The following is a 25050-nucleotide window of genomic DNA, read 5'->3' as shown; positions in this document are numbered from 1 at the left end:
TTTAAATGATTGACTGATAAGTATTTGGAATTCTTGAGGCTCATAAAGATCAAGGCAAATGGATCAATCCAAAATAATTAATTTTGACACTGTGACAACTTCTAGCTGTTTCTTTTTTCCCCTAAACAAACTATTAATATTTTTTCCCTTCTTGAAATGCTGAAGTAAGAGAGTCTTGTTTTCCAAGGAACTGCAGTTTTAAATGTCCCCATATTTGACAAGAGCACTTACAGACCAATGTAGCTGTTCTGTTTCTAAAAGAAAGAAAACATTGAGAAACAACCATTTCTTAATTTCATGATTCATTCATTCTTCAGCTGGTCCTTTGACACTTTTTCTTAATTAATAGAGTTGTTATGAGACAAAACAGCAACAGAGACACATTAAGCAAGGGGAAAAATATCCATTGAGAAATAAATGTTTTACTTTTAATTACAACTGTCATGCAGTGAGCATATGTGCTATGCCACCTCTCAAGCAGAATCAGTGCATCATTGTGTCCTTGAAGAAGTGACCTTCAGAAAGAGCAGTTAGCTTTTCAAGACTTTTTCTTTTCTATTATTAGTAATGTTTCTGATGAAATGAGATAGTTTAAGTTTAATTTTTTCTTCTTCCAGAACACAGATTTGCCATTTTTAAACATAACAACCTCAGGGGCTGGGAATATAGCACCGCTGAGGGTCCTAGCTTGAAAGCTATCTCAGGGCAAAAGTGCACAAACAACTTCAGATGAGACACCAGCAGCCACCCTGTAGTGAATGGCACGTGCCTTCTGCATGGCTTCACGCAAGATCCTCAACCACACGGTGCCCCCGTCTTCCCAGAGAAAAATTGAGAACAGCATTGTTTCACCAAACCTAGGTCTAATGTAGTGCTGCTTACTACAGAGAAACCTAAACAAAAGAGTATTATTTTGTTAGATGCCTATTCCACCAGACTTCAGTTTAAAGGAGGAGAAGGCAGTGCATGTTTTCTGTAAGAGCTGGACCTGCATTAGAGCCCTGAAAGCTCAGCTTGGAGCCAGCTCTCTTCTCCTGCCAGACTCCAGCTGTGTCGGAAAGAGCTTATGGCTGGATATGAAGCAGGCTGCACACTGGTACCAGAGAGGGCCGTTTCCCAAAATTACTGCCACTCTGGGGTTTATTTTAACTCTCTTGATCTCCAAGAACAGCTATGGCTCAGAGAGAAATGTTTCAGAGATAAGGGGAAAAAAAGAAGAACGAGTGTAGAAAGCAAACACACTACACTGGAAACCAGCACTTGTTCATGCGAGTATGTTCTCACCTACTTCTATGGCCCGAGCTGGCTTTTGGCTGTCCTGTTTGGAGCAGTCTGAACAAAAGTAAACCCCAAGCAGTGAATTATGCTGTGCTCAGAGGATTGGAGGTGTCCCAGTCACTACGGTATCTGAAGAAAGTCCATGTAGTTCCTTGGTGAATTTGCCTGATGTTAGCCACTTCAGATTCAGCAAGTTACTTTTCAGGATCTCATGTCCGGGAGATTCTTCTCCCCTGACCTTTTTTCTGCTGCTTCCTCCCTTTTGCCATCTGTAGGAACATTTGCAGCAATATAGAAAAAAAAATATTCAATTTTAAAGTTGTTTCCCTGAGCTGTAAGGGTGATGCTGTCAGCCTGCCTTGATCTGATGCAGAAGTCCTGGGCGACCATCACAAATGAGGCAACATGACAGAGACAACGGTCCAGCAGGGCTGAGGATCTGTGAAAAACCTGCAGGCAGCAAGCCCTGTTGTGTCTTTCTGAGAAAAAACTTTATTTTAATGTCTTGGCTCCCTATTCAAGTGCTGGCCTGGCCATGCCACTGCTATGAAGATCAAGAGCCAGAGCTGTTAACGCCGAGCATTAACGCTGGGTAGGGCTTATTTGGGCTCTGCAGCAATCTTTTCCTGCCACCTCATGTACCCAGTTTTCTCTGTTGCCTTAGCAGACAGTGGACCAACCCTGGTAGAGCTGAGCACCATCACTTCCAACACCAGCGGATAGGAGGGTGCAACTGCAAATTGCTGCTTTTTCCTGTGGGACTGGAATCCATGAAGTATCTTCAGCTCTCACCCTTCATTGCATCTTTATCCTTGCACCCTCTTACATACCTGGGAGGGGAGAAATGCAGCTGCCATGGGTCGGACCTGGATGTCAGAGCCTGAGAGAGCTGCCCAAGGCCCTAGGTTGTGACAGGGTTGGGAGGGAGGGGGGCTGGGGAACGGCCAGCAGACAGCACCAGGGCATCACAGGGGAGGAGAAATGGGTGGCACAGGGCCAGCTGCTGGCAATGCAGTCGGGTGGATGATTTCCTGAGTTCTTTCCTGAAGAGTAAAGAAATCTGTTTTGCCTCTTAGTGAGAAAAGCCCCTGGCTTATTCTTATCAGCTAGCGCTCTCTCAAACACACAGGACAGAGATGGGAGACTTCCTTCCAGGAGACCAATGGTACCCTCAGATACTCCATCAGGAGAGAAAGGACAATCTGGCCTCAGCTGCTGCATCTCCTTGTTCAGGAACCAAATGCCAGGTCCAGGTCTCTGTTGGCAGAGACCTGCTCAGGCCTGTGAAGGATGTGTGCTAGAGCAGTTTCCTTGCTGGAAAAAGAAAAAACGAAGACCTGCTATAAATGCATACATTTTTGTAGAAGACTGTCAGCAGGCAAACAAGGGTGTATAACTGGGGAGAACGTGTTCACACAAAGTGGTACATTTCTGGGCCAAATCAGCCGGGCCACATCAAATTGGACATCAGCAGCAGGTGCAACTCATCCACCCTGCTGTAAATCATCCCCTTAATGCTCTCTTCTGCACTGACTTTGACTAATTTAAATTACCAGATCCTAATGCCATTGTGAATGTATCTATTGATCCACCTTTGGATCTCTTTCCCCTGCTCTTACCCTCACTGCTGTAAACTAACCTTGCATTTTCTCCAGCAGGATTCTTCATCCCTGTGCATGGCTGTCCCGTCAGGTCGCCTCAGGTGTTGCTCACAGCAGTCACAAGGATGGGATGAGCCCATCGCCTGGACCGATTTGTAGGAATACTTGACGTAGCAGTTCCTCTCCAGAGCTAGTAAGCCAAAGGGTTTGCCTTTCCTGGTGCAGGACACTGTGAGCTATGATTGATCCCACATTAGGAGAGAGGGGAGAACAGGAGCCTGGTCTCAGGGAGGCTGTTTTGGGCTTTTGGGTTGCACCGGGACATCTGGACCACGGCAGCCTGAGAACTTTGCTGTGGTCTCTGTGTTTCCCGCAGCTCTCCGCTGCATCTCCTCCCCATGCACCATGAGCAGACACATCCCTCTCCTCCTGGGCACTCTTGCTGCCTGCGGTGCCGCAGCGGTGCAAGGCTCTCACAGCTACTTCTCCCCACCACCAGCCTAAGGCTCACCTCGTACCCACTGTGCTCACTTTGCTGCGTGTTGTTTTTGCTTTGTGGGCTATCATGAGGCTGGGGAAGACCTTCAGTGCTCTGCTTTCCATGTCATGTAAGGAGGGCAGAGCTCAGCTGCTCGATAAGGGAAGATGAGAGCCACAGTGGGCGGTGGGCGAGGAAAGACACACACACACTCACTCGTGCTTTCCCAAGGCTCCACCAGACATGGAACTTGTACACAGAAAAGCAAAAAAGAGAGAACTTGTATCCACGAAGTCGTGGTCCTTTGCTGCTGAAAAAGAAGAAAAAATGGATCTCTTTCTATTTTCATGCTTTTCACTTTCTGCACTGTTGCAATGCCACACTGACAAATGCTATCTATGAAAAGGAAACCTTGATAGAAGGCCATTTGGAAGAGGCCTTCTAATTAGTGCTTTCCCCTTTCGTTACAACTCCAGCTTCGTTCAGCAGTCTCCCCACTCTGCGTTTAAAGCTGTATCTGCCTCTAACTCACCCACAACACGGAGCGCTCGACCTCCCTCTGCGAAGCACATGCACCAGAAGATAATCCAGATCAGTTTACCTCTGTGTACCTGGCAGCACGCTACTGTGCAGTGACCAAATATCAGAAGAGTTTGTGGTTAATTAGGATCAGATTAATCCCTGCTGACTGCCTGTCTCTGTGTAAAAAGGGCACTAGAGGTTAGAAAGTACTAAGTACCTTAAACGTCTACTTGCATAATGTAAAAACCTGCTGAAGATCCAGACTTTGTGCTTGAAAGTGTTGATGTGAAATTATTTACCCCTAGAGGCATTTAAACATGCACCTTATCCTATCAAAGAAAGAAAATCCTTTAAAAAAAAATCCAGGAGGAAATGTAAGAAAGACTTGACCACAAAAAATAATAAACCAGCAGCACAATGGAGACAAGATATCTACAAAAAAAAAGGCCTTAGAGATTCTGAACGTTATTTCCAACTTCTAAGAATTTGGTTCAGCGTATGAAATATAATTTTTATAGCTGCAATAAAGCTTTTTCTGGGATACAACTGTACCTAGTTTTCCATTTTATTAGTTCCTATTTATCATAAAAATACAACAGCTAATAATTAGATAGCTTCATATTTACACCCAGTCTATGGCACTCCCCATGGAGCCCAGGGGGCTTCACAGAAAAGACACTCTTATGTGTTCAAATTATTTAATGCATTCCTGACACTAAAATGTAAATTATATTTTGTTGAGATTGCTTAGCTAACCCTAAGGATGTAAGCGGTTATTGGACTCATCAAAATATGGAGAACTTTTGTGCTTTTCTCTTAATTTTAAATGTAATAATATTTTTAAATGAGGAAGGATCCTGAGGTAAATTAAAAAAGCTGAGCAGTGAAATAAATGGAGATACCAGTAGAAAGATTTTTAAAGGCAAGACAGACTAATAAAGGATCTACAGGTCTGTGAGAAAATGTCAATTTTACACACATCTTCACATATGCTGATAGACCATTGGGGCTTTTTTCTTTCTTATTTTTTGTTACTGGCACATTTATATAAGTATTAGGGACATTTATATAACAACAGGATATTAGCTCCTTTTGAGGTCATCTGTTCTTGTGACTTATTCTCCATTTACAGCCATAAGCTTCTCATTGTGACATCACCTTGGCGCCTGCAGCAGTACCTGTGATGTCACCAAAAGGGATTATAACCTGAAGTGGGGAGTAAACTGCAAGAGCAGATCAGCTCCTAAAGAACAAAGGTTTTGGTTTGCCCTGCTAGCAGAGGGAGAAGGAATCACCCTACCCACCATTTGCCCTCCACCTGTCATGGTGGAGCAGGACTATTTTTCCACACAGTGCCAGCTGGTAGTGCAGGGACCATTGCTGCTGCCACCAAAACCTGGCGAGGTTCTGCCATGAGCTCTGGTGGAGCAAAGCTGGCGAGAGACCTGGGTCAGGCCCTCCAGAGCTGGGACCCCCGCCTGCACTGCTGCTCTTTGGTGCTGCTGCGCCAGCGCTGGGATGGCACAAATATAGAAATCTGCTTAGGAAAGAGGCCACGAAGATTGTCAGGAGAAATGCCCGACATACAGGGACATCTGTGAACCATGTCTGAACTTCTCCACAACTATTAATGCATGGGGCACCCTGGTGAAGAAACAGGGAGGAAACTCTTCCAGAGAGGAAGACTGGGGCTGGCTGGGTAGGAGGGTTTGGTTAGCTTGGGTGAACTTTGGTGCACCAAAGTGGGTGCATGCGAAAATATGTGCAACAGGTACATATACATACAACCTTGCTTCTCTGCCCAGCTCAGGGCTACATCACAAGCTGGGGTGAGAGGGTAGAAAAACAGCTCACTGCAAAAATGCAGTTAGTATGGGGAGGCACACATGAAAGCTGCAATGATGATTGCTGGACTCGATGATCCCAAGGGTCTCTTCCAACCTAGACAATTCTATGATTCTATGAGACACATCGCAGATGTGCTAGCCCTGCTGCGCAGGCCCAGCAGCCCCAGAAGTCCATCAAATGTTGCTCACTTGGGTCCAGTTGGTTTTCTGACCTGATCCCCAGGCTGAAGAGAGGGTATCTGTGGGGTGACAGGCAGGATATAAAAGCTGTGGCTCAGTACTAAGCCAGTTTGGCAATGTGGCTTTCAACGTGGATCCACCTGGTCGGTTCAGGCCACAGGAGAGGTAAAACCACAGCTGATGAACCGGCCTATGCAGAGCTGCCCTGTAAATAACATTCTTCCACATTATTCACTCTGTAAGTTCCCATTTGATCTCACCTCTCCTGCCTACTCAACCAAGTCCCTTTTTCTGCAAACCAGACTTCTTATGGGGAGTCAGCTCTGCAACTTCATAAATATCTTCGTGCTTTCATCTTCTGTTTGGTTCCCTGTCATTTCAGCCAGATCAGTAGCAGAAATTGCGGCTGGCAACATTCTCATATGAGGACCTCTTCCAGTGTCATTTACTTGGCATCATTTATTTGGCACTGGAGGAAACTGTGATAGTCAGTTAGATAAGCACTTGGGGGGTATCTGAATTATAATCAGCTTTTAACATACTTTATATTCCCTGTCAACAGTAAATGTATTTAAATTGTCAGTTCCTGTAGTCATCTGGGAGGAAAATGTGCTGCCACAGTGCTGCTCCCCACTCCTGCTTTTGGCTCAGTGGTGTGTCTTGTCTGACTGTGAATTTCCACCAGAACCCATACAAGGTACTGACTCTCTCCCAGAAGCATTTTAAATCTGCGGATACCAAAAAGGTGACTTTTGGGGGCAGAGGTGGCATTTCACAGACTGGCAAGTCAACTCCAGACATGCTGATGCAGCACCTCTGAGCGACTGCAGGCAGTGAAGTAGCTGATCCGTGACAGCAGCCATCACAGGTCAGCTGTACACTCAGGAAGGGTCTTATCATGTATTCAGACCCCACAGGGAAGAGGCTTTACTGCTAAGATCTTCATATAACACTGCAGGAAACATATACACGGCTGAGATTATGCCTTCGGAGCTCATGCATCGTTTCTCCTAGAGTTTCTTAAGCCATCTTACCCTATGAGACATGCATAGGAGAACTACTTGGATTACAATAAGGATGTACAAAATCTTTACTCTCTCCTCAGTCAGTTTTCCTTCCTTTTTTTTTTTTAAATTCAACATAAAAAAAGGAGTGGTCTTGTCCTTGTGGTTTCTCAGTCCTTTTGAATTCTGTCTATTGAAAACCATATAACAAGAATGGTCACTATCATTGAGAAGACTGGCCTGATTTATTATTCAGCCTACACTCTGCATGTGGAAACATGTGTCTCTTCATCAGTGTTATGATGTTAAATCCATTCAGTGATACAGGAACTCGTGTTTGCTTTGCTTTGCTTTCCACCAGAGAAAGGCACCATTCTGCCCACTGCAGAAGACATCACACAACACATTAGAAATATCTACCCTGCTACTTGAAAGAGGAGTTGACTCCAGCACTGATAGTTCACACCGCTTGTTAACTTACTGCCTGGCTAAGCTTTGGGTTGCTCCCACTACCTGTCTCCAAAACTGCCCCTGGGTACAGTTCAGGGGGCGTTTATTCCAGGACTCATCCCAAAAGCCCCCCTGACCCAAGCCTGCATCCCACACAGGCCTCCGACACCAGCCCGTTGGCCCTTGCATCCCCAAGGGTGCTCATGTGCCCTTGGGCATCCCACGGGGCAGGAAATACTGATTCCCAGTGTCATGCTGTAAAATCACTGCTCCGTTATTCCACTTGCAGTATTAGAGATAAAGGAAAATGAACCCACAGAAATGTTATATTCATGTTTTAGAGCCACGGAGTCTGAAGGGGACTGAAAGACAGGTGCTGCACAGGTTGGTCACAGCCAGCCTGTGCCATTACCCCTCTGCTATTTAGCCTGCAGCCATGGGCTAGACAGCTACCTCCAGCTGTGAGAGCTGCCAAAAAGCATTTATCGCTGCTAATGATGCTTCTTTACACCTGGAGCTGGGCAGGAAGGTGTGAGGGAAGTGGTCTCTGGGTTCCTGCAGGCTGGAGCTCCTCTGTAGGACTCTGCAGGGTGTGTACTCCCCAGCAGGTCCCAGCTGGCCAGGTGCTAGCACCAAGCCCATCTGCTCAGCAAGGCCATGCCCTCTGGAAGAGTTTGTTGCCACACCAGCACATGGAGTTTGGTCTGAGACTCCATCACAAGGTCAGCTGGCTGTTTTTTCTTCTAATAAAGTCCTGCAGAAATTATTCACTTCACTGGACTACTTCTTTGAAGGCTATCCGCTACAGTGGTCATCCTTTGGAGAGCCAGATTTTGTCCTCAGGCACCAGTGGAAGGCGGAGGCAGTGGTGGGATTTTCATGGCATGTGGACAGCAGTAAGCAAATTCACTTGAACTTGCTCAGCTGCGTGTTTTGTGGCTCCACAGCCAACCGCCTCCCTGCAGAATTAGCTCTGTACGAAATGATGATGCAAATTTTTCTTATCCTGAAATTCAGCAGAACCACCTTCCTGACTTAGCAAATGTGTTGGTATCTTGCAATGTGGGCTCTCTCCTGGAGGAGAGATGTAAGCTGGAAGGAAGCTAGTTTGGATTCAGTTTGATTTCCCCAGGGTTATATATGTTAAAGAGAGCAAGCACACAAAACCAGATACAGATAGAAGGTTAAATTCTATTCTCATTTAGGAAGGAGTAAATGTACAGTAATCCTGCTGATAGCAGGGTTCTGCTAGAGCAAAAGGAAGATTGCTGGAGACTGACCTTACACAGCAAAGCAAACAAGAGGGTTCTGAAGAGGAAAACCTGCTTCTCACCTGGTCCTCCCACCTTTTCCTCTTCCAGCCTTTCCCTGGGCCAAATTCTGCTCCAGATTGCTGCGTAAAGTCTGTGCAGCAGGAGCCCAAACTAGCCAGGGCCCAAAAGCATAACTGCTCTTCCTTTCCTCTCAGGAGCCACGCCAAACCAGGGCTTGGTTTTATTAGAGCACAGGTTAATAAATCAGAGAAAACTCCAGTCTCCTGGGAGAAACATTTGGGGGAAAAAAAGGCTTCCAAAGAAATCTCCCTCTGCCCACAGTGCCCGTGCAGGCTGTGTCCTTCTCTCCAGTTTCTCATTTCAGTCCTGTGACTTCTAACTGCTTCCAGGGCTGAACAAGCTCCTCACCTTCCTCCCCATGGAGGCTCGACCCTGAGACTGTTTCCCACAGGCAGGGAGCACCCTGTCCCCTGGAGGAGCCTGCCAGCCCATGCTCCCCCAGCAGCTCCCCTTTTGCTCCAGAAGCCAAGTTGATGTCAATGGTTTACATTGACACTGCTGTACCTGAGAGCAGAATCTGGCCCATGAAGACTTTGAAGATGAAGTTCTGGAGAACAGCTGTCACTGACCATTTCTCTTTTTTTTTTTTTCACACCAGGCATTACAGAGCTACCTATGATGGCACCTGTCAGTGCTGAGCAGCAGGAGATGCTTCAGTAGTCTGTCCCCTTGCCCACCATGATGGTGACACAGGAGGACATTGAGGGCCCATACAGTAATAGCACTGACACGCCACAGACGCAGACAGGATCTAATCCACCAGTGAAAGCAGCCACCACCTAACACTTCTTTCCAGCACTTTCCACTAATTTTGCTCCATTTGGTGGTTTGCTAACACATCAGGAAGTTCTTTGATATTTTCCTTCTCAAAGAGTGGTGGTTTTCTCTGCTCAGTGAAGGGACAGAGACACTGGGCTCCCTCTGAAGCCCTCAGAGCTGCTCTCCTAGGTGCCCAGAGGAGCTCCATGGAGACACAGCACCACATAGTCCAGCCTCTTACCCACACAGAATTGTGCTGTATTTTCTCCAGACCATATTTTCTCCTGGTCGCTCCCTTTTCCTACTTCCCTCACAGGCAGCTTAAGTTATCTCAATGTCAGGAAGCCTTTCTCAAAGTATAACTTTTACCGCTGCCCCTTTCTGTCTCTGAAGAGTTATCTTGTGGACCAATCAGTTGCATTCCTTTAAAAATGTGTTTCCAGCATCTTAAAAATGAAATGGTTGACAGCAAATTTATCAGTACTTTCCTCAGTACCTTATGGTGCATAACCAGATTAGGACTCGAAGAAGGACGTGATGCCTAAACTAGGACACAGGCAACTTGAAAGACTGGAAAAAAAAAATGTCAAAAAAGAGCTGGAAAATCCCTTGCTCCACAGCAGCCCAATCCTAACACTTCTGAAGGTCCAGGACAGCTCTCTTTTTGACCTGGCATTTCTGTAATTGGCCTATTTGATTAGCAGCTCCTGGGTTATGCCCCAAACTACCTTCACTTGGATGGCTCAGCTCCTGGCTTCCCAGAACAAGCTCAGTTTTCAGACTCACCCCCACGTGGCACCAGCTTCTCTCCGACACCCAGTTCTTGGCTTTGGATCCCAGTTTGGGGAAGAGAAATTTAAGATTCAGGCTGCTAAAGTGAAAGGGTGTGAGAATTTTGGGTCTGGCCTCGATTATGATTAATGTTCATACTCATCACCCAGTATTTTACCACTTGTTTTTTAGCCACAGCTAGTTTCACCAACTCTTCCTTCCTTCTTACTCTACTGCCTTTTATCTTTGTAATCATTCACTAATGGATTTTCTTTTTTATTCATTATATGTAAAGCACATTGCTTATTCCCCACAGCTGCTTTGAACTGCGTTGATTCCATTTTACTTTTCTTAAGTCCTCTTTCCTTGTCTGCAAACACTATTTTTGCTGCTAAGATTACTCCACAGCTTTCCTTTCCTAAAGCAGGTGCAGAGATGGAGAGTTTGAAACAAACACCCCAATTTCTAAGTCCCCTCTGTGATGTGGCATGACCCAGGATAGTTTTTTTTCCCCTTTTCCACAGAAACTATGCTGTCCTATACCACATTTATACTGGGTCTAATTTTTAATTACATCTTCTATAAATACTTACCCCAAATCTGAATAGCAACATTTTTGCCAGGTGGGAATTGAATGTCAATTTTTGACAGTACTACCTAAAACTTTCAGGGCTTCCCTATCTTTCTTCCGAATCTTAATAAATCCACAGGAGAGTATCAAGCAGGGCAGAGGAAATGTCTTATCAAGTCTGGAGCCTCTGGGAATATGACATCAAATTCAGCTGTACAATCCCCATCAGTGACCAGAGTTACTTTATCTATTGACAGCTCTGAGCCCTGCGAGAAATCACTTGGTGGCCTCTGTTTCATTCCGTCTGAATACATCTCCAGTCCAGTGGACACTATCAATGATAACTTCAGCAGAGAGGTTCTCATTCAGCAAAACTCTTAAGCCCAAATGTAATTTTTAGCATGAGGATACTGCCATTGAGATCCATGGCAAAAGCTACATCCCTGCCTGTTGTACTAGTCTGGGACTGGTCAAGCTCTTACCCTTCATCTGTCCTAGCAGGAACATGGTCTAAACCCCAGAATCCTGAGACACACCCCAATATCAATGTCTATTCTGTCATCTTCTAAAAAAAGCAGAAAGAGAGGAACAGCACAAGTGCAGACAAAGGGAGGCCCATTTCTTCCTTCTCGTTTGGGCGCTAATTCAATTGTGTGGCTGCTCCTCCCCTTCTAAGGATGAAACAGTAGCACCTAAACACTAGTGCTTGATTGTAATGACCTTTTTCTGCATATCTTCTTTCCCAGTTGCAACAGGAATGTGTGCTGTGAAATAACTAAGGGTATATATAATGTCAAACTCTATGAAGGTCAATAAGCTGCAGTTTTACACTCATTTTTAAGATGAAACCTTGCTTGCCTTAGGTGCTGTTGTGAAGCTGTGAGGCTGAACCTGTGAATGTGACGGGCAGGATTTGATCCTGTCATATGAAGAAAGCCATGAACAGCTGAAACTGCTTTTAAAGCAGTCACAACCACAGCTCTTCTGCTTCTGGCTCCTTCAGAGAGAGCCCTTCCTCATTCGATCTCCTTCAAGTGCACCACATTGTTGTTTCTTTCCTCCTGGAAGCTAAAGAGTGAATGCTGTTTGGGATGGCATTAAAGAAAAAAATAATGGCAAATAAAGACATTTTAATTGCATGGGATTTCTGAACAACGTTTCAAAGTGGGGGAAAAAAAAAATAACTGTGTGCCTGGTACACAGAGAGCCCTTTCTCTTCCCCTTTGTGGTAGAGGAATCAATGGAATTCATATAAAAGGAGGAGGGGGGTGGGAAGAGAGATAGGAGATGCCTTGCTCGGTACCAGCAGGTCACAAGTCTCATGAGGCTCGGGCAGGGCTCGCAAGGAAGTTGCTGACTGTATCTCCATGTGTACCTTTTTGTTCCTTGCCTTGGATTTGCTGGTCAGTGGCATGCCGCTTTGCCTGGCTCTCCATAGAGCTTGTAGCCTACAGGAATTTGGACAGAGTGGTACAGACATCGCCGACAGAGACTCTGATCACTGACTATCCCTTTAAATGCAGTCTCATGACTTAGTCTTTGCTCCACTACCTATTAAAGAAGGAGACAAGACGTACATAGGCAGCTTCCATTGAGACACCCAGAAGGACACAGAAAGGCAAGACAATTTAACAGAGCTAACTGTGAGTAAATGCGAGGCATTAGAGGTGCTCTCTAGAGCAAAGGGCATGGAGAAAGCTTTGTAGGAAATCCTGAAGTGAAAGAAGGGGCAGTATTTTTTAAAATATACTTGCAAACAATGTTCGAAAGGTGAAATTTTGTACAGAAAGCTACTCTGTCATTTTAGCATTATTCCTTTAAATGTGAATCTAAGTGTTTCTTAATATAACATTGACCAATGCTTGATTTCCCATAAAAATCCGAAGCAGTGATTTTGTGCTGCAAGCATTGGAGTTTTTGCAAATACAACCTTTTTTCACTGGGATAAATTTCATAGAAGAAATATCTTCGGGTGGGGGGAGAAATTTGAAGCCAGCCTTTTGCAAACTTGGATCTAAAGCCCAGCCTTGAGCCTCCAGTTAGATACCTGCACCTCACGAGGGGTGGCGGTCCTTCTGGGAATGCTGGATGTGACCCCCTTTCTGCTGGGGACAGAAAGGAGCTGTGGGTGCTCAGCAGCATGGAGACTGCCCTAAGGTGTCCCATCATGCATGCAGGTAGCTAACTTTTTAACCAGCTGTGTCTCCACGCACTGTAATGGCCAACCATCCTATATGGGTACAGCATTCTGGAAAAACTCTGTTCTTGTCAGAGTCATCAGAATGTCCCTACGTCTTTTTCTTTTCTTTTATGAAAATAGCTACTGAGTAGACCTGGACAAGTATTTTAACAGTCATCATTACTATTGTAAGTGGTATCTTAACACTGATGGAAAGAAAAAGTTCCTCTGTCAGCTCAGCCTATCGCTTTTCTAAATGTAACTGTATTATTAATTGCAGGTATGATTAGTTGGTGGAGAGTGTTCCCAGCTCACCTTCATGTTGCCCATTTTCTTCTCTGCATTTATCCTGTCTGCTGGCTGCTTAACCAAAGGAAACTGCATCTCCTATGATGAGCTGAAAGAGCTGAAGACTGAATTTGCCATCAATCTCTACCGACATGTATCTGAAGCAGAGAACAGAACCAATCTGGTAGTCTCTCCAGCAAGTGTGGCTGTTTCTTTGGAGCTGCTGCAGTTTGGAGCTCAAGGAAATACCTTTACAGAGCTGCAGGATGCCCTAGGATACAACGTTCATGGTAATGTACTGCTTAAAAAAAATACTTCTTGCCTTACATTTTGCAATAAATTCACAGCTTTACTAAGGAGACAGCAATTGCACACAGAAGTTTAGTATGATAACTAAACTTCTGTCTTCTGTCTCACTGAGAGATGTAGCTTAGGAGTGTTTTCTCCATCTTTGATAGCCTGGTATCAGCTGGACAAAGGAAACTCAAGGGAGTATTTGATACACATGTTATTATTCCTCTTTTTTCTTGATCAGAGCTTACTCTTTTACTGCACCAAAATACAACTACATCTAGAATTGCTACTTCCATGAACAACAGAATTGTTCCTGGGTTCCCAGACGTTCATCGTGTCCATTGTGTCCTGGCCTCCCCTGTGTCTTCTTCAAGGAGGTGCCAGGCAGAGGGCAGTCGTTTTCTCTCCTATACCACTTACCTTTTCTCTTCTATCCCATTAACAAATTTTAGGAAACCTACAGAAATTGAATTATCTTTAAGACTTTGTGCCTTTTTCTAATGAGATGAAAAGTTATTAGAAGGAGACTGGCAGAGAGAGATACACATTGACAGATGGATGGTGCAATTGCATCTTTCCCTGGAAGCAAGCTAAAATAAAACTCACTGGGAATCTGGAAGGGATATGGAAAAGGCAGATGTCTTAGAATCCAGCATTAAGTTAGCTGAATTTAAGGATGCTGTTTTCATTTTAGCTCTGGATTATCCTACCATCTCACATCACATGTCAAAAACTATTTTACATTATGGGCACAATGTTTATGAAAAGCAGATGACTGCCTCATCTTCGAAATTTGCAGCTTACATACAAGACTTATGTATAGAGATGACACTGCTATTTCTCAGCATAAAATTTACTTTCAGCATATGAAGACTAACGATAAAATCTACAGCGATTTCATCGTCCTGTGCTGTAACCTGCCTTAGTCCCCAGTACCATTCTGTATGGCATTGATATTCAAAACCAACACAGCAGTAAGAGATCACTCTGGTTGATACATACAGATACAGCTGCAGGTACTGACGCAAAGACAGTGCAGCGACATTACGAGCCACTGGTATAATCAAGTCTTGCCTGTAAGACTCCTGTTTCTGTAAATTCAGTAGGGTAACTTTGAACAACAATAATTCATACAAGAATTATACCTTGCTTGACACGTCTGGTCATGAGGGGCTCAGTTATTAAGAAAGAACCTTGAGAATAATGTTGCACAGTGAAATTCAGTCACAGATCTCCACACAAAATTTAACGAAGAGAAGTGCAGAGGTTGTTAATGACCTGCTAGCTCTTTTGCACTGCTTTACTTCTTCTCATGTGGCCCATCATATCATGCAGACATTTTACCTCCATTTTAGTTGCCTGTGGCCCAAGCCACATGAGCTTTGGCTATCAGTAATATTAATGTATGAATGTGAAAATAAAGTCGGATGGAATCTATTGCTATTGGTTATAACAGCACACTTCCAGGGATGGAGAAGGAACCCACTTCCTCAAATGTTTTAAATCAAATAAATAAATCAAACACTTTGATCAGATTTCCTATCAGATGAGTAAAACCAAATCACATATGTATGCATATCTGACAAAATTCCCTTCATCCATTAGATGTTTGCATTAATGTTTCCATTGGTCTGTCTTAAACAATAACGAAGAATGTGGTTAAAATCTTGCAGGGTGAAAACAATGAAAACATTGATGGTGCATTCACTATTCACAGAGAATCTGCTCTTACATGCACTTGTAATCTTCTTTTAATGTTTGGAAGATTTGTTCACCTTTATTCTAGTACTAAGAAAAACAATGTATAAAGGGATGCCTCTCTAGACAGCACAGGCAAAATAACATGCTTTAAAATGCTTTTTCCTTGCAGTTTTATTTCATCAATGCTAGAGTATTTAAAAGCAATTTTGAACTTTTCTCCAAGTAAGAATTCAGGACTTTGGTTAGCCAAGCACTTAGATATGACTGAAGTTACAAGCTCAGGATACTACACTTCACATTAACATCTGTTTCCAATTTACCATCTTTGATTTCTCACACCCTCCAGAGAGCTGGCCAAATGCTCCCACACTAATGCAAAACACACAAGAAAAGCACTTTACACCTCAGACTGTGTGAGTTTTCTTGACATCTGTTCAAGGAGTTCAATAATTTATCCCTTAAAGAGTAATAGATCTAAGTTTTAATACCAATAGGTGATCGGTCTTGCTGCAGGTTATTAAAGGAGTGCTATTAGGTTAGAAAACACGCACTGGATTCTCAGGTGGTAGAAATTGGTAGTCATGAAACTCTCCCTTTACCCCATCAAGAATCTGAACCAATGTAGTAAAAGTCTCCTGATGACCTGGCTGACAGCTGGAGGTTCATGGCAATCCTGCCCTTGACCTGATTCTCAGCCTGGGACAGGTTGGTCCACATGGGATGCACTTCCCTGGTTAGCTACCCCAAACCACTCACGTCCCAGGCAGCAGCCCAGCCTGACTTCCCTCCAGCACTGCCTACACCCACAGGCGTCTGGAGAAACTGGGTGATTCCTCCCTTTGCCTAAGCGCTCCCTTGAGTCAAAACAAAGATTTCGAGCCAGCCCATAACTGAAAACTTAGCCATGCCCACAGGGACCCAGATACCTGTGAGCTGCCCAGGGCACCCCGAGGTTTCAGGTCAAGGCAGAGGAGCACCTGAGCCAAGAACAGCAACCTGGAGAAGCAAGGGACACAATACTGACCCCCCTTGGAGATGGTGGCTGGTAGTTTGTAGACAACAGTGAGCTGCTAAGATTTCACACAGAAATTGAGACTCTTGTTGGGGAAATCAGAAAGGTCCTGGTGGTGACCTGCAGGCACTGATGTCTTGCTGAAGAAGTGCTCCAGACACTTCCCAGTCCTTATGGAATATTTATTTATAGAAAGAGGAACCTGCTGAAAACATCTTAAAGGCAAGCAACAACCTCAACAAGACTTTTGTTGGCTGGGCATGGGCAAGTGTCCTTCAAAGCAATACGAGTGATATGGGAAAGGAGCTGATCCGCGAACCTGGGAAGTTTGAGGAGATTTGATCCAGAGTCCATAAACATCGCTCAGACTGGGTGCAAGTCCCAGGCCTCAGGAAGTCACCTCAGCATGAGTCATCCTATCACAAACCATTACAGCGTGCAAAATAATGGCAGCCAGAAATGGCTGCTAAAACACCCTTTAGGGGACCCTATTAGAAACTTTGTGATTTTAAAACCACAAGATCCTCTAAGTTTGCAGGGCCCATGTTTCTGCTGGGTCCACACCTCAACCCCATATTTGTCACAGAAGCCACTACCACTGAGCTAGCACGAGCTCCCCAGGAACAGGAGATCAGGGCACTATTCAACTATCTTCATTAGCAGACAACAAGCTAGAGAACACATTAATGAATTCTTGAGTGACACTGAGCTCATAGTTGCTACAAACATTTTTGGAAGACCAGAATAGAACTTAAATGGATCCTGGACAATCAGAGAAATGTGTGAATAGGACACCATTCAATAAGGACAAGTGCAAAATTCTACATTTAGAAGGAATAATCGGCTATTCAAATCAAGGAAAAATGAGCCAAAGAATAGCATTTTTAGGAAAGGATCTGAGGGTTCTTTGGAATTAATAAATGAATAATGAATGGGAAATATAATTGCACTTCAAAAAAGCTCCAGACACTCTTGTGGGTTGTTTAAAAAGAAGAGTCACTTGCAACACACATGAAGCAACCTATCAGCTCTACTAAGCATTGCCAGGGCTCTTCTGCAATACTGGGCCAGTTTCGGGCACCATCCTTCAAGAAACAAAACAGCACATGAGAGCCAAGGGTAGCAGAGACAGACCTGGGGCAGTCAGGGAGATGCCTTTCCTGGGGTGGGTGGCATCAATAATGGCAGGAGAAGGAGAGGGCGGTACTGCGGCATCAGCAGCTCAGCCCGTCATGGCCAGAGGTGCTGGATCTCACTCACGGGAACTCAGAGAGTGCCCAAGAAGAAAATAATGTACCTTATGAACTGTAAGAGCTGTGTTTGCCGAGAGGGGTGATTTGAAATCAGCCGCTTGACATATCTTCACTGAAGTGATTTCTACAGCAACATGAAGAGTGCTTTCCTGTGCCGAGTGCGTCACCATCCTTGACAGTAGTGCTTGACAGTAATACCCCATAAAGTCAAGGGTGCTTCTGTTGTTATAGTGCTTTAACTTTCAGAGGACACCAGTGTGAGCCCTAGAGTTGAGAGCTGCGGAGCCCTAGTGCAATCTCTGCTCTCCTTAGCCTCAACATGATAATTACAGGTTTTCCCTCTCTCTTGCTTGGCAGATCAAAGTGTGCAGGACTTCTTGCACGCGGTGTACGAAGGAGCAACTGACTCCAACCAAGGCATGGTGGTTCAGCTGGCATGTTCCTTCTTCGTGGGTGCTGGGGTGCAGCTCTCGCCCCACTTTGCTGCACGTGCTGCGCGCTGGGTGAACAGCAGCCTGCAGCAAACCAACTTCACTGACCCCAACAGAACCGCAGCCCAAATACAGGAGTGGATCGCCGGTAACCTCGGAGGTAACATAACAACCCAGGAGAATGATTGCACATGAATAAAATGTGAAATAAGAGTCGTGAGAGAAATTGCGTTTAACCAAGTATAAAGTTTTTTGCCACGCTCCATGGTGTCCAAACCAAGGCTGAGAGCCAGGAAATCTAGTTCTTGTGCTGATGCTCATTTCAAATGTGAGGGAAGAGCTGGAATAGGTCTGAATCTGTGAGCATAAGCTTGCAGTATCGAGCTTGGCCTTGTTCCTCTAATTTTTAAAATGGCAATCCTTTGCAGTGTTTTCAGTTTTAATGAGGAGCAGCCAAATTCCCCAGGGACTGAGTTCACTGTGTTAAATGCTTTCATGCTGCTGTGGGGAACACACAGGGCCATAAGCTCAGCAGTCAGATTCTGAGTTTAAAAAGTCAGAATGGGAAATAAAAATAATTGACTTTCCACACAAGCTAGAAAATTAATTAAGTTAAATTCTGTGTTAATGAAAAAAAAAAAAGGAAAAGCAAGTCCTTAGAAGCAGCAGAGCAAATCAGTCCCTGATTTTCCCCATAAACTTAAGTTACATGAGTGTTAATTTGGCCATCAATATGTGAGGTGATGTTAAACACACACATTAAAGCTACTATTGAAAAAAAAAAAACTCTATCCTCAAATGAACTGTAATAAGTGATCCAGCTTCATGATAGAAAAGTATTTCTCTAGAAGAAGGTACTAAAGTGGGAGTTCATATTGTGGTGCTCACACGCGTATCAGTGAATCAAAAGGGAATCACACTTTCAAAAATCTTTCAGACACCTAAAGCAGGATCAGTTGAACTGCCAAGTAAGTAGGAGACAAAGAGAATTAAGATATGAGCTTCAGTTGACTTAATTACTTCATAAAGCAGTCTGTAATCATGAATCCATTTCATGAAGGATTTCTTGTGCTAACGATGAACCACTCCAAGATACCTCTGGGCACATTTAAGCTAGAAAACCGGTTAGGACCAGGACATTGTGATGAGGACTGGGCTGCTGTCATCCATGCTGTTCAGTGGGTAGCATACTCCTGGCACAACTTTGGCCCTCAACATTGACCAACTCGAGCTCGGTTCTGGGGAGAGCATGGACCAACAGCCAACCTCAATGAGGTCCACATACAGGTGGGGAGGAGAAGGTAGGGGGTTTAACAGTGGCTTGTTGGGTGTTGCTTCTTTCCTTTTCCCAACTTGCTTTACTCACACAGACATGGTCTTTTGGCCTGGGTGAGTAGGATGGCACGTGTCCCCCTCCCCGCCTCTTTCCCGTGCAGATGGGGATGTGCATGGCATGCCGTTGGAGAGCGCTGGGTCACCACTCAGCCAGGTCGCCCTGGTGAGCACCATGTACTTCAAAAGCACGTGGCAAAAGAAGTTTTCCTTTATGGATACCCAGATGTTGCCTTTTACCACGGCGGAGGGCTCAACCCTGAAAGTGCCCACAATGCATCACACAGATGAAGTTAACTACGGTAATTGTCTTTGATCCAGATTTGCTCTCTTGTACAACATGGAACAGTTTATTTATTTAATTTCCACAGCTACCACACTAAGATGTGCTATTTTCCCAGCTTGGAAAAGTCTCAGAAGAAATCCCATCAAACAAAGAGACCACCTGGGTGGCTGAATTGATCACAGGCAATCATGAAACAGGTCCTGGGTTCAAAATGGTTCCTAAAATGTCTACTGTCCATGCCCCATCCCTCACAGACCAACACCTCCCAGCAGTCCATAACAAACTTGTCAGCTATTGCAAACAACTGAAAGGCACCGAGATAATGTGCCAGGAGAAGGGAACAGGAGAGACTGGACGTACCTTGGTATAGCAAGTCCTTTGCAGTAGCAGAGAGCTTGTTAAATAAAGCTGCCTGGGAAGGGAGGACCATTGGGGACACATCTGATCCTATGACAGAGGGGCAGTTAAGACTGAAACAAGATCAAGTCCCTACCAATTTGATTTGTAGGGTGGGTAAGGAATTTCCTGGCCCCTCAACCTGATCACTGTTTGCCCCTTGAGTCTGTGAGCACCAGAGAGATAATATCACCACGAATACGAGCACCGCACACCCATCCTTCCTGTCACAGCCCGTCTCCAAGGCTTTAGGGTAAAACTGCAAATCTTCACAGCCAAATTCTGCAATAAAGTGGGGAGGAATTTTTCTGTCCCTCATAACCTGTGGATGCTCTCAGCATGGGTTTAAAACAGTATAAATACAGATCAAACTTTTATTTGTATAATATATGAATACAGTGTACGCTCCTTTCAAAGGCCTGGAGTACGTGGGTTGCTGACAGAAAGACTCATGCTGTAGGCTTAATTTTGTACCACCAGGAATTCTTCCAGTTAGCTCTACAATGCCTTTCAAAATATAAAAAGCTCATTTCCCTTCTACCCTAAATTTCAAAACTTCACTTGGGTAAAAACCATTCTAATTCCAAGTCTAAATTTTTTCAAGACCAATTTATATCTCATACCATTGTGACAGCTTTATCCTTTAACTTCAATAGTTTCTCTTCAGCTTTGATACTTACTCCCAAACGTATTTGCTAGTCACCACGCTGCATTTCAATTTCCTGCTAGCTAAGCTAATGCCAGGGTCTTCTAATCTATTCAGAAAACAGATACTCCAATTCTCTAGTAGTCCTTTTCTGCACTTTTCCAATTTAAATTAATCTTTCTTGAAAATAAGTAGTCAGGAATGTACATAATACTTTTAATGAGGCCATATATATGCTCAATAAAATGCTCTCATTACTGCTCTGACTTGCTAAAAATACCTCATGTAGTGCACCACAGAATCAGCTCAGGGTGGTTACTCATGGCTGATCCCACCTGGGGTTTTTTCTTTCTCCACTTCTTCCAGCGGTTGAGTCCTAGGTAAATCAAGAGGAGGGAAATCTCCACAGGTACATACCTTTTTTTTTTTGTGATTTTGAAGCATCATTTTATTTCCACCACTGAAGTCATCATGGTAACTTCACTGTTTGCCTTTGATGAAAGTCCTGAGTGTTGGCAATACTTTGGAAAGCCACTGGTAACCTCTTTTCAGCCTGGGAGCATCTGTTGGTCCCATCTGGGGTCCCCCAGGTCCCCAGTAGCCTATTTGGCCTAAACCACGACAGGGATCATTCCAAATTTGCTGGTTGTCTGATTTGATGGGGCCAGTTCAGTCTTTGTCACTAGAAACGCTAGCAACATTTCTAATGAATCCATTTGAAATTAACTCGAAAGACAGGTTCAGTACAACAAAACAGAGGCAGGGGATAACTTCCCTTCATTATTAAATGATAGCGGCTGTCTCCCATCAGGATCCGAAACACAGAGTGAGAAAGATTAGCTGTGGCCTGTTATTGTCCCAGCATTTACAACGTTGTTTATCCTTTTAACATGGCCATGCAGAACAAATCAGCCTGGGCACAATTAACACTGCTTTAAGAAAATGTCAACATTACGGTTTACACATGCCTTTTAAAGACTGCAGCTCTTTTACATATTCATTTTTCCAACCAATTTGTTAACTATATTTGAATACTGATTTAGCATATATATAATCCTTATGGGACGCTCAAAATCAGTTCAAGTAAGGAACACTAAATGTTCTGACTCAATAATCTCAAGTCTTTGATTTCCCTTCTAATTAACAAATAAGGACTGTATAACCTTTGTGCAAAACGTGCTGACTTCAAACTGTCAGCATGCCCACAAATCAAACCACTCATGTCCAGTGCACTACAAATGTAAAATTCCTTGCTTGCCTGTTACAAAACAGAAGTTTTTTTCTCAGCGAAGGATCCCCATGATGGGAGGTGGTTTTAACAGCGCAATTCCCTCTCCACACGGCATGGTGGAAGGGCTAATCTAAGACCCTAAAATTTAATCTAGCAGAATAATCAAGACTTAATGAATCCTATCTAGTCCATATCTGCAAAACTAACAAATGTTGTACACTAAACATTTGACGCATCCTATAGCGAAGTATTTATTGGAAAATACTTAGATATTGTGAACATGAGTTACATATATTCTTTTTTTTATAATCCCTGACTCAAAAAGTGTGAGTATCTACCCTTGAAGAGACAACTACTACAGATGGGTGAAGAGATTCAGTATTGTGGATGGCCTGCAGCAAAGGCAATGAGTCGTTTGCCTGCAAATTGCATTTAACTCCTACCGGCCTGTTAAATATTGCTGAGTGTTCCTGAAATGCTATTTATTGGATTAACAGATGAAAAAATAAAAAATTAAATTTGTTATAATTAAATCTGTTCTACTATATAACAGAGTCCATTAGAAACGCCTGGATCAATTGCTCTTCAAAATATGGAACTAAAACGGTACTTTTCAATGGCTGCTACAAATTATTGCGTAACTAATTACAAGTTTGTAAGCCCACCAGCTTTTACTTGAGACTAGTTTTATAACTTTCATCTGATTTTCATAGGTCTTTGTGCCTAGATTTTAAAAAATAAGAAATTTGGTGCTTAAATAGGCATAAACCTACCTACGTTTTTGTTTAATGTAACTATTTGTTTCTTGAAATAAGGTTAAAACTGATTTTTAAAGGTAGCCAAGATGGAAACATGAGGCAAAGTAGGTTTCAGTTAATTAAATAGGACACTCTTAATTTTGTTTTTCTGATTTCTATCAGTAGTGAATTTTTAGTGAAAGACTCTGGAAAAATGTAAGTTTATTCAAAGAACAAGCATTGCAGGAACAATCACCATAAAGTTACTGTCATTGCTTCCATTGTTTTTTAAACTCTGAGCAAGGACGACAGCTACTATATGAGAAAGTAATAAAATATCCATGCTCTGTTGAGACAGTGCTTCAGGTACTATTACTGTCATTGGCATTTTTCTGCCAAGAGAGAGAGAGATATATCTCTGTATCACATACTCAGCCCTGTTCAGAGGAGCCACAGTTGTGAGTTAAGCGCAGCCTGAGCTGGCTGCGGGAGCCCATGTGCTACAGAACACCCCTTATAGCCCGTCACTGCTGCTCTGAACCGTCTGCTGACCTGGGCTTGGATTGTGGGTTTGGGGTTTTTTCCCTTGCTTGAGTGATGAAATAAGATCTATATTTGCCCACCTACAGGCCAATTCCAGACGGCAGCTCTGGAGGCTTTCAGCGTGGTCGAGTTACCCTACCTGGGGGAGAAACTCGGCATGTTCCTAGTGCTTCCTAGCCACAAAAGAACGTCTTTGTCCCAGATTGAGTCTCACCTTTCTGCCAAAACCATAAACCTCTGGGCCAACAGCTTAAAGAGAACGAAGATGGACATCTTTCTACCTAGGTAAGCAACATTAATGCTGCAAGATGGCTTCTCTGCTTTAGTTGTCAGAATTCAGTGTGATGGCGCTGACACAAGCAATGTGTGAGACAAAACCAAATGAGATACTTTCAGTTTTGTTATTCATCACACGATCAGGAAAGCTCTAACCCCCTCTTAAGCCACGAAGAGGTAAGCTGGGAATGCCAAAACTTTCTGGTATGCTCTGTAGTGTTTTAAAAACCGAGTATTTCAGTTGATCCTACAGCTTTTACTTAAAATTTGTTTGGGGTATAACAGCCCTTTAAAGATCTAAAAAGAGAGGAATGTTCCTGGCCCTTTCCCACACTCTATTTTTCTCTTTGCTCAAGAAAGAGTAAATATATAACCTTGAAAAGAAACGCAATAGCTTATTTTTACAACTTGCTAGTATACAGCAAAAGTACTCTACAAAGAACTCGGGGCCCCCCACCAGTCGTACCCATATTTTTGTGCATAAAGCAAGTTTCAGCCATCCATTTTCCACATTAGTCATTCACCATTGCTACCAAATGCATACATCCTGGAGGTATTTTCTATCAGCTATTCAAATGAAATGGCACAGCAGGAGGAATCAGGTGCAGGAGGGCCTTTTGTGGCTGGACCTATTATATGGATCAGCATGGAAGGGCTTCATTACACATCTCTTACAATATATTCCCCACGTTAATGAAGTGCTGGAAAAACAATTTGTGCACTGATACTCTTTCTCTCCGAGCTAATCTTTTGTAAATGTTTCAAAGGGCCCTTTGCTACAGCCAAAAAAGATTGTTAAAAAGAGGACACTTGCAGAAATGCAGAGTTCATGTGTCAAGAAGACTGAGAGGCGGACTGATTACAGTAGATGGAGGCAAGGGATTCCTTCCGTTAACGTCTTCAGGTGAAGATGAGTCACTTTTCTGCAAAGTACACTTAATCAGATGTAAGGCAGTGGGCTCATGCTGAAATAGATGGATGAAATGCAAAGGCCTGAAATAAATTGCATCTGCTCTACCTTTTAGCTCTATGAAACTATGAATCCCACATTTAAATAAAATCTATCATGTTAATTTCAGGTTCAGTATTCAAAGCCTTTTTGACCTAAAGACAGTTTTTTCTGCCTTGGGAATTAGAGACGCATTTGATCCCATCACTGCTAATTTTAAAGGTATTTCAGGTAAGAGGCTTGACTGAATAAAAAATGATCACTGACGCAATAGTTGTAGACTCTGACATTTGAATGATTCAGTAGACCTGAGACTTCTGAATTGATTGTACTTCTTTCTCTGGGGAACTCTAAAACACAATTCACACTTTATTATTCCTACTTTATTATTGGCAATTGTATTTTCAGCTGCTGTTTTGTAGGAAAGAAGAATCTGAAAGGGACAGGGTCGATTTTGGACTTGCTTTCTTTTTCTTTTTTCCTTTCCTTCTTTAAGATTAAAACTGTCAAGACAGTGTAGGCCTGGAAAATGGTTATTTATTCAGAGATTTAGCATGCTTTAATACAACTTGCATTCCTATATTTGTTTTAAAATAATCATTTAGCAGTTAGGGATGTTGGTCCAACAAGTCTGTATTCCAACTCTTGACACCACAAGGAATGTTAACATATGCCCATGCTATGTTGTCTTGCTAATCCAA

General features: G+C 43.5%; 1 protein-coding gene across 1 annotated transcript in view; it reads left to right on the top strand.

Annotated features, from left to right (window-relative positions):
• The window catches only part of SERPINE3 (serpin peptidase inhibitor, clade E (nexin, plasminogen activator inhibitor type 1), member 3), a 38977-nt gene that overhangs the window by 5550 nt on the left and 8377 nt on the right, over positions 1 to 25050 (top strand). Inside the window, exons 2-6 of the mRNA XM_009882388.1 lie at positions 13349 to 13552; positions 17880 to 18113; positions 19390 to 19587; positions 23211 to 23409; positions 24480 to 24580. Of these exons, the coding sequence (XP_009880690.1) occupies positions 13349 to 13552; positions 17880 to 18113; positions 19390 to 19587; positions 23211 to 23409; positions 24480 to 24580 (936 nt within the window). The remainder of the gene's footprint in view (positions 1 to 13348; positions 13553 to 17879; positions 18114 to 19389; positions 19588 to 23210; positions 23410 to 24479; positions 24581 to 25050) is intronic.

The sequence above is a fragment of the Charadrius vociferus genome, unplaced genomic scaffold (assembly GCF_000708025.1).
Source record: "Charadrius vociferus isolate BGI_N301 unplaced genomic scaffold, ASM70802v2 scaffold263, whole genome shotgun sequence".
NCBI classification, from domain to species: domain Eukaryota; kingdom Metazoa; phylum Chordata; class Aves; order Charadriiformes; family Charadriidae; genus Charadrius; species Charadrius vociferus.
This window is presented reverse-complemented; position numbering and strand designations above follow the sequence as displayed.